The following is a 9,787-nucleotide window of genomic DNA, read 5'->3' as shown; positions in this document are numbered from 1 at the left end:
CCCTAACCCTAACCCTAACCCTAACCCTAACCCTAACCCTAACCCTAACCCTAACCCTAACCCTAACCCTAACCCTAACCCTAACCCTAACCCTAACCCTAACCCTAACCCTAACCCTAACCCTAAATTAGTCCACTTCTCATTCCTGTCTCCCAAGACTCCTCTCTTAAGACCCTCTCCCGAGGGTATTAGCTGTCTGTTATCCTAGTCCTGTTTCTCAACATTAGTATCCTACTGGTACCAACCAAAGTTTCCCGTATAGACGGAATGAACGGCCTAGCTATAAATGCAGTGCAGTCATTAGGTGGTTTAGTCTGAGCACTGAGACTAGATAGGGTGTATAATATCAGAAATTTATTCCTGTTCTAAAGTGTGCCAAAACGCATTAGAAACGGAGTTTGCTAACGGTACAAAAATTTCCTATTGAATCACGTGTAGGTGGGAGACACCCCTTAAAACGGTAAAGTTACCGACATTCCACGCCCCAGTGCAATACAGACAGACCCGTACAACTTCTTGCGTCCATATCACGCTTCAAACAAAAACAATAGTCAAATACCGCCCTTTTGCTACTTTGGTCGCAATTCCAACGCTTTAAAAACCTGGAACTTTTCAAGGGTGTACAACGGTATCTTTGTGTTTCTGCAAGGCAGATTCAGTTGTGAATTGCTTATTACAAGCATGGCACACCCAGTAATTTTGACGCTTCTGGTGATTTTTGACAAGGTTTTGAACTTGGAAAGTTGTGAGATCTCCATGGTTTGCTTGACAGCATTGGACGCCGGTGATTAATGACACAGGGACGGCTGTAGCTCCCAGGGCGAAAAGAGCCACAAGCGAAACAATGTTAAAAGTTTGCATTTTGACGGTTAAATGAACAGGAGAATTTCCAAAGATGAAGAGATAACTAAATTTGAAAAAACTAGTTGAATATGTTGAAACTGGGCAATGAATCAAAAGTCCATCTGTGAAGAAAGGTGTAACACACACTTTAAATACTTTCAGTCAGTATAAAAATAAAAAAAATAAATTAATAATTATAAGTTAACGACAACCAACCGGGTAAATCTGGTGAAGTTTTATAATCTTGCATGCGTAGTATCAAGCAGAGCCTCCAAACAATAGCTCTTTAAAAAATTGCAAAGGCGTATTTACTAAAATGCGGGCAGTTAAAGTCCAAAGCTTCGAATCTTATACACAAGATGAGATGATCTCACATTTACTGGCGATCGAGATTTTAGGGACCGGACCCCCTGTTTGACGGGCAGTCAACAGTCCAGCTTATAAATTGGAATTGAAGTTGATTGTAGCCATCATCCATCAATTCCCTTCTCCGCTGTCAATGGACAGGTACGTGCTTCAAGCTGCGACAAAGCAAAGGTATAAATGGCAAGGACCCATTCTTACTGTACATTGCCGCAGCCAACCTGCCAGCTTTGGATCCATTTGCCAAAAAAAGAAAAACTCCAGCACAGGTTACCCTCCACTCCCATACTTTCTAATTTTATTGCCGCATCTTCCTTTGTCGATCGGCTGCTACAACTTAGTCTCACGTTTCATATTTGACCCCATACCATTTCGGTACATACCAATCGGCCTCCATTGGAAAGTTAAAGGTGTTGATAGACGAAAGCAGGCTAGCGTCACGAATTTCCCAAGATGGGCAAAAAAAAAGTTCGTGTCGGCCCCACGCAGACCCTCCTTCAAAAGGTTTTGGTCCTCGGAGGGGGCTGTGCTGACGCTGACAGCGGACCTATCGGAGCAGTTGGTCGACTTGTTTTACGAGAAGACCGATGCCAAGCGGGAATTGAGATGCCAGCTGTTTGGAGCACACCCTTTTCTTTCGTTCTATGCATGCGTTGTACGTATTGTACGGAATCCAACGGCCTATCGAAATGAACCAAAACCCAGAGCTGAGGTCCATTCCTCCCCGGGTCACCGAATCCTATTCACATGGGTAATCCCTGCATGATTGTACGCTACGGAAACCGTTTTTTTGTCTTTTTCTCAGCCTGCGTCATGTCAGTACGAGGTGAAGGAGGGTGACCCGTCGGTTGCTGCGAGGTTGTTTCCAACACTGTGGGAAGTAATTAGAGTTTGAGCAAATGGGGTCTGGAATGACAGGGGCTGCACCTTGGGCCAGCATATGTCAAGTTTGCAAACCGGGATGTACGCTGAAGTAAAGATATGATTGATGCGATGCGCACTTGTTTGCGGCCCGCCGTTTAGGCACGGTGCACATCCCGAGCGAGGTTTTGATTTTCGTGTCTTTTATCGTTTTTTTACGCCCGTCCTAATTGTCTTTTTTTTTCTCCGTTCTCCATTTAGTGCTTGTGCATGACAGCATCGTGAAAATCTGTCGACAGATTCGTTGCTTTTGCCAAGCAAGAAATTGACGACAGTGCACTTACACCAAAAAAACCAACACAGGCATCGATCGCGCCGAGGCCCAATTGGAATCAATTTTCATTCCGTTGCCTACACTGCACCATGCTAGCAGAAAAGGGCCCCAGCTGGCTTTCTCAAGGCGGCAGGAGGCCAATGGGAATCCTGTTGGCCGTCGCCGCCTTCATCTTCCTCATGCTCACATACGCCAGCTTTCCGTCTCAACGAAGACCTCCGCCCTCTAATTTGATGACACCATCCGCCCCGTCCAGACAACAGCCGGCCGTGCCGGGACCACAAGCGTCAACACCCCACTTTGTCAGTGTTGATGATGCCGCCTCGAACGGCACCGTCGGAGTCGACTCCATCATCTTCCTCAACCTCCCGCATCGCCACGATCGATTCGATGCCATGGCGATCCAAGCCCACCTGTCGAAATTGAAAATCAGCCGCTTCCCCGCCGTCGACCCGTCGACACTCACAAGCCAGGGCATGCCGCCGATGGAGAACGACCAGGCCAACCTCAAGGAGGGCGAGAAGGGCTGCTTCCGAGCGCACGCCAACGTCTGGCAGCACATGCTGGAAAAGGGCATTGACTCGGCGCTGGTGCTCGAGTCCGACGCCGGCTGGGACATCAACTTCCGGCCCATCATGGGGAGGCTGAACGGCGGCTTCCGCAAGCTGCTGCAGGAGGAACACCCGGACAACCGCGACGTGTTTGAAGAGAACCCCGACGACCCCTGGCTGGCGCGCTCGGGCACCTGGGACATACTGTCGATCGGCCACTGCGTCGACGCGCGCGGCGGCGGCCGCTACGTCATCTACGACGACCCGCACGCGCCGAGCACCAACTACCAGGTGGAGGTGGACGAGGGGCAGGCGGTGCTTAACCGCAAGCGCATCGTGTACCGCGCGCAGACGCTGTTCTGCACGACGGGCTACCTGGTCTCGCTCTCGGGGGCGGCGCGGATGCTGGTGCGCATGAACTGGAAGTTCGACGCGCCGGTGGACGTCATCATGAACGAGATGATCGGCAACGGCGAGCTGCGGGCCTACAGCATGCACCAGCGGCTCGTGGTGCAGTGGACCTACATCCCCGGCATCGGCAAGGGGAGGAGCAACAGCGACATCCAGAGCGATGGCAAGCCGGAGCCCAGCACCCCGGAGGGTTGGGATCGGGCCAAGAAAGACCGGTCCGTCTACGATTACCACGGTGGGTATGCCGATGCCGCTATAGTTGAGAGTGCTCTCCAGAGGGCCTGGCATGAGGTTATTGGCGACATGTAGGACCGTTGGCAGCTGAGCTTGAGTTTGAGTCGTCAATTTCTTCCTGCGAACAGTCCATTGGATGTACTTTTTTATTCATCTTTCACATTTGGATTGTGTTTTATATTTTAGATTTTTGTTTTCATGTTAAATCTGCAAGCGTCTGTTTCAACCGTACCCAAAAAGAATATATCTGCGATGAAAAAAACTCTCCATAATATAACCAGACGGACAGGGCACATGTCTTGTGCGTGCAATTGCCCATGCCTCATTGTTTGGTGATTTCTCCCAAGGACAGACACGGAGACACGGAAAAAGGCGCAGAGCAACTGCCAAATCACCGGATGCGGGGGCACCGTCCCCGAGACGGGCAAACTGAGTAATATCGACACAACCCAAGACCACTGAATGGATCGCCAAGCAAGAATTCCCAGGTGAGGGTCGCCGACAAAAAGAACTTCCTCGAATCAGATGGGGGCAAATGGCCCTATGCGCACCATTTATCACCAAGCCACAATTCAAAGAAAGGCACTATTGATAAGCGATGCTGGCCTCATATCGTCCGACTGACGCATCTAGCCTACCCGCCGCGAAGCGACGGTGGCTATTTGTCGACTAAAGGAAGAAATGCTAAAATCATCAAGGCTCGGAAGGCGAATCTTTCGGGTTACGGCAAAGACTCGAGGGGCGTTCGCGAGAATCCCAAATCAGAATTAGATCGGCGTTCTGTTATTCGGCACTGGGAATATCCGTGACTTGTAGCCAAGATACGCGATAAAAAATGGCTTCAACAAGTACACTTGTCCACGTGACTGGTTTCACGTCATGAATAGGGTGTACCAGTCAAGGCGGTCATGATCTACGGGTTATCAGAATCCAGCTTGTTTTGTCACGACTCAAAGCAACCGTCGGGATAAATTGCCATTATTGCCATGGCGCCCGAGGAGCACAAAGGTGTACATGGCAAAATGGTTGGGCAGACCTCTGCTCCGGGAGAAGAAAGAAATTTCCCTGGCTCGCTGAACTATATCTTGTTAAAACAGCTAGAACTCTCGAAAATGTGACACATACGGTCCGCGCTCAAGGAGTCTTTGTGCGTGCTGCCAGAACGCAAAAAGCCGTGAGACAGTTGGAGGTAGGCAATGGGCAGCTTCTTAACAAGAGCCAGCTGCTGTGCAGAATGGCCACGGTCAAATGCTCGTGAACGCCTAGGAGTCTACCAGTAGTGCTTCAGGTTAGATATGCGCAGGGGTCCTCGTTCATATGAAGAAACTTCTCGAAACCCACGTCAAGGAAAGCCGTCAATATCTGCAGCGTGGTACTCTACTTGTGGGTTAGCGCTGGCTGTCAGAGCCGAGTTCAGCATACAGTCAAATTTGACTGGACCCCAGTTATTGCTTGAACTACTGTCTATCTGTAGATGAGGTACTTTACAATGCCACAACGACGCAGTACAAAACATCATATAGTAACCATTTAGGGCTTCCACTTTGAGTGCTTCCACTTTGAGTGTGCGGGTAGAGGCCTACTATCACGCGATTTTGCAGAGGCTGCGAACATGGTCGTATGTTGCATTGGCTTGTAACAATGGTTATATACAATATCCAAGTTGGAACAGGGGCTGGACAACAGATCTCGGGCTAAAATCCACGTCCCATTCCTACCACGCTGCTGCCCTAGACGCATTGAGAGTACCCTGTAATCTCGTCAGTACTAGAGTCTGTCTTACTGTCAAGAGAGCAACAGAAATTAAATCTTCACTTACACTGGTTCGAGACCTTGCAGGTCCCCTGAGAGCAGCACTTGGCGCCGGTCCAGTCCTGGCCGCCGCACTGACCATACAGCGGCGCGCAGCCACCCGACGGCGGCGGGGTGGTGGCGGGGGGCGGGGTGGTGGTCGGGGGCGGGTTGCCGGTGCCGGGGCTGCCGCCGGGGTTCTGGAGGGTGAGCAGGCCGGGGCGGTAGGGGAGGGCGTTGTAGTCGCCGCCGGCGTTGGGGCTGCGGCCCTGGTACAGCAGCTGCAGGTTGCAGGGGTCGATCTCGAAGCGCTGGTCGGCGTTGCTGCGCACCAGGTCGCCGTGGCTGATGTCGTTGGTCCACGTGGCGCCGCTGTTGGCCTTGCCGGCGAACGGGTCGCTCTGCGTGGCCGCCGCGGGGGTCCACGACCCGCCGAGGCTCGTGGCCGTGAAGGAGCGGAAGAAGCGGCCGTTGGAGCCCATGGCCTCGACGATCATGAGGTACGTGCCGGTGCCCTTGACCGAGTAGACCTGCACGGCCTCGAAGAGGTTTGCCTGCGTGTCGCTCATGATGACGGTCGAGGCCGTGCCAAAGTTGCCGGGGAAGTTGCCGAGAGGCATGGTGGAGCGGTAGATCTTGCCGTTGTCGCCGCAGAAGAACAGGTACATGGTGGTGCTGATTTGGCGTCGTGTTAGCTGTTTGGTTCAAAATATACACCGAATATAAAATCTGATGCTATAAAGCTGTTGTGGAAAACAAGAGGAGCAAACGTACCTGTCAGCAATCAGCGTCTGGTCAATGGGGCCAGTGCTACTCCCAGAGATGGAGCCAGAAAAGAGCGGGTAAGCCTGGGACCAGCCGTTGGCGTTGGTGGGATCGGTCGAGGTCCTGTAGCTGAACGGCGTGGCCCCCCACTGGTAGGCCAGGATCCAGATGCTCTTGGGGGCAAAGTAGAACAGGGTCGGGGCCACGGTGCCCGAGTTCATGTCGGTCTGGCGAGCCGAGCTCAGGTCGCGCAGGTTCGAGACGAGGGCAAAGTTCATGGACCCGTAGTTGGGGCTCTGGTACTTTGTGCCGTAGACGAGGTACTTACCCTGGTAGGGAACCACGGTGAAATCCTTCAGGGAGGCCCAGCCGTTGGCAGGCTGGGCGAGCGGGCCGCCATTGTCCTTCCAGCGAAGACCGCTGCGGGGAATGGTGCACTGCGCAGACACCAGGGCGCTGGACGCCAACAGTACGGTGCTGGCGTAGGCCAGGTTGGTCTTGATGTTTCCCAGCATGATTGCGAGCCGGCGTCTAGTACCAACCAAAAAAGGGAGGGGGCTTGAACAGAAAGGTATACCTGTGTGCACGATCTCGGGAGGCAATGGGACATCAAGGCTCAAGCAGAATTTGGCCGTTGACTTATACTTGTAGAAAATCATCATGTCCCGAGCGGGGAAAATAAAATTATGAACCGTCACTTATTAGCATTACCAGTAAAGTCACATTCAGGTTGTTAGTGGCAACTTGTGGAAGTATTTCCCTGTCGTGTTTTCAACTTTTTCCACCAAAGAAAACAAATCGTAGTCGGCTTGTACCATGGTGGAGGACTGCCAAGGAATCCTCCAAGGCCCGGACCCATTTCGCCGCGTGCGGAGGGAGGCTCTCCGGCGCGTTCATTTCTCACGTGTATACGACCAGGGTGGGAACAAATGCCGTGATAGATCCACCAATATCATCGATCCTGGACAATAAAACTTCCCCAGGTTTCCCGTTTACCCATTTTCGGTGACTGAACATGGTTTGCACATCAAGGGCGCGTGCCTGGCAGAAAAGGAGAGCGTGCAAGTGGCCAAAGACTCAAAGGTGAGACGTTAGCCGCGCAAATTACAGGCATGTAAACGTACCCAAAGTCATCGGTGCAAACGGCCCTGTTTTACACAAAAAAGAAAACAACACGGACGCAACAAGAGGAGCAAATCACTTCACAACAGCAAAGCAAGTGGTACGTGCGGTGATTGGAAACAAGCAAAATCAATAACAAAAACGACTGGACGCTAAACACACTTCTAGCCAATGCTCTCCATTCCCCCAAAGAAATAAATCGCGCCTAAATCCCAAGAGACCAAAAGACAAAACACCACAACCATCTGACTTTGGCCAAGTACGACTCATAGAGTTCATGGTTGAATCCTCCCCCACACTAAATATCCAAGAATTGGTGGTGAACTTGCAAATGAGACTCCTCGGCGCCAAAGTGAACATGTACGACAAAACAAAGTCCGTTGTTTTGCATCATGTGTGTTGGAACCAATCCGATGTTGTGTGCTCCTTGTTGCTGTCGCTTTAGCGATCATCACGAACTGTGGTCGTGTCATAGTTGCTTGTATCGCCGCCCCTGTTTGAGTGCCTGTACGTGATGTGATCCTGGACGGCGCTCACATCGTCCCTCACCGCGCCGCAGTACAGACACCTATAAGCATCCCTGTATCCGTGAGTGGGATAGCCGGAATTGGCAAGCGGCCGTCCAGTGTCGGAAGTCGCGTAGAATCGGGAGCGTGCTTGGAGGTGGCCTGGCTTGGCGCCCTGGACATCGCGGCACTCCGGTGGGCAAGAGGCGGGCTGGCCGTGGACCGCAAGCTGGCCACCCTGGGCGGGCTGGACAGCGGCGGGGTTGGCCGGGGCGGGGAGGGCAGAAGTGCCGACGGCGAGCAGGCCCAGGACCTGAACAATCTTGAAGATCTGCATGTTGAGAAGTCGAAAAGAAAGAACTTTTTAAATGAGAGAATGAATGACTTGAAAAGGCGAGATATGGAGAGCAAGAGCAAAGAAGCCAAGGAAAGGAAATTGCAAAGCAAACGATGGTCGTGATGATGAGGATGGAGTGAAGACAAGATTAAGTTGATTTGGGGGAGGGAAAGCACAGAATATATAATTTTCCTGACCGCATAGATTCATCAGGTCCTGTCGTCCGTATATCACTATGCTCAATAAGTCAAACCCCCTGCCTTTAACCCCAAGCCACGCCGTTGTGGGGTAGAGCTTCCCACCACAGCAAGCAGTAACCATGTCCCACTCTACTGGCGCCTCGGATGGGAGCCACCTGCGGTTAACTCGTGGCGTATCTCTTCGGTATAACCGAAGAACCAACTACTGGTCTGTTTCTTTTCGGCAACAGATTCAAGTTGCGACTTCAATCCCTGGCCTATAGTATCTGGTCAATTACAAAAAAACAAGCTTTCCCGGGAAACGACCGGGCTGACGAGCTGGCCAAGGCCGGCTCCGCCGGACCGCCGGACCCAGACCCGAGGGCTCAGCAAACCACGTATAGCGGTGCCGGCACGGTCCTCAGAGCCATTTTTTCGAATATAGAGAAGGACTGGTGGCGTAAAGAACTTTGTGAACGGTCCCCCGCATATAGGGAATGGAAATTCCAACACACACCGAGAAAGGAGCCCGAGGAACTGCGTTTGCCAAGACCCCTACTGGGCCATTATTTGGCCATGAGGACCGGCCACGGCGATTTCAAAGCCTACCATGACCGTTTCAACCACCAGGATGCAAACACCTCGTGTGCCTGGTGCTGGAAGCGGACCTCCCCTGAACACCCGGTGCACTGCCGCTTTTCGCGGGCGGTGTGGAGAAACTGGCCGTGGCCTGACAACGACCGGCCGGTCGGGCCGCCAGACCGCGCCCAACGCCGCAAATTCTTCCAGACAAGCCTCGGGCAACCGACAAGCTTTCAGGCGTTTTCGATAGCCACCAACTACTTCAGCGCCCGCCCCAGAGCGGCCCGCCAGCGCCCCGCGCGCCACGAACGCACTTTACGCCTAGGGACACCGATCGTAAACGACTCGAACTCTGACGAGGAATAGACTTACTGCCTTTTCACCCACACTTCACGGCACAAGCCGTCAGACGAACCCTCCGTGCACCTTAGGCACGGGGTCGCGTCAGTGAACTAACCCCCTAAGCAGGACCGGGCCCGAACCCGGTCAGGCACGATCCGCCTCTGCCCTCCTTGTTTTCCCCCTGTGTAAATAAAGAAGATAGAACGCGCGCCGAGATACCCCTCGGGAGGTTGCTAACGGCCGGCTAACAAGCCGGGCCGAGCCCGGCGTTAACTAATACTACTACTACTACTACTACAACAAAAAGCTCCCCAAACCTTTGGACTTTGGAGATTTTAACCGGAAAGTTACCGCAAGAGCCACCAAATACCTTCGGCTCACTTTGCAAATCGACGGACGACAATTCCCACGGCAGAAATTCATCCTCCTTGAAACGGCCCACGATGTGTTTATCGGACAAGAATGGTGGACGAAGCATCGAGTAGGTTTATTCCCAGCTACCCGCAGCTTCGTTTGGCCCAACGACCTGCCCGCCATAGGCCAATACTCACCCGCAATCGTTGTAC

General features: G+C 52.5%; 3 protein-coding genes across 3 annotated transcripts; 1 reads left to right on the top strand and 2 right to left on the bottom strand.

Moving 5' to 3' along the window:
• Positions 1–2,490: 2,490 nt before the first annotated feature.
• MGG_14727 (uncharacterized protein) lies at positions 2,491–3,672 on the top strand (the record flags this gene model as incomplete). Its single annotated transcript, XM_003719096.1, has 1 exon — positions 2,491–3,672. One exon carries the CDS (start codon positions 2,491–2,493, stop codon positions 3,670–3,672), a length of 1,182 nt encoding a protein of 393 aa, XP_003719144.1.
• A 554-nt stretch (positions 3,673–4,226) lies between these two features.
• On the bottom strand, positions 4,227–6,668 carry MGG_14726 (alpha-L-arabinofuranosidase; the record flags this gene model as incomplete). Its single annotated transcript, XM_003719095.1, has 5 exons — positions 4,227–4,255; positions 4,723–4,859; positions 5,141–5,201; positions 5,417–6,063; positions 6,163–6,668. The coding sequence occupies 5 exons, from the start codon at positions 6,666–6,668 to the stop codon at positions 4,227–4,229; spliced, it is 1,380 nt and encodes a 459-aa protein (XP_003719143.1).
• A 1,048-nt stretch (positions 6,669–7,716) lies between these two features.
• Positions 7,717–8,118, bottom strand: MGG_14725 (uncharacterized protein; the record flags this gene model as incomplete). Its single annotated transcript, XM_003719094.1, has 1 exon — positions 7,717–8,118. The coding sequence occupies one exon, from the start codon at positions 8,116–8,118 to the stop codon at positions 7,717–7,719; it is 402 nt and encodes a 133-aa protein (XP_003719142.1).
• Positions 8,119–9,787: the final 1,669 nt, after the last annotated feature.

This window comes from Pyricularia oryzae, chromosome 5 (assembly GCF_000002495.2).
Source record: "Pyricularia oryzae 70-15 chromosome 5, whole genome shotgun sequence".
Lineage (NCBI taxonomy): Eukaryota > Fungi > Ascomycota > Sordariomycetes > Magnaporthales > Pyriculariaceae > Pyricularia > Pyricularia oryzae.
The sequence above is the reverse complement of the archived record's forward strand: the minus strand, read 5'-3'. Positions and strand labels throughout refer to the sequence as shown.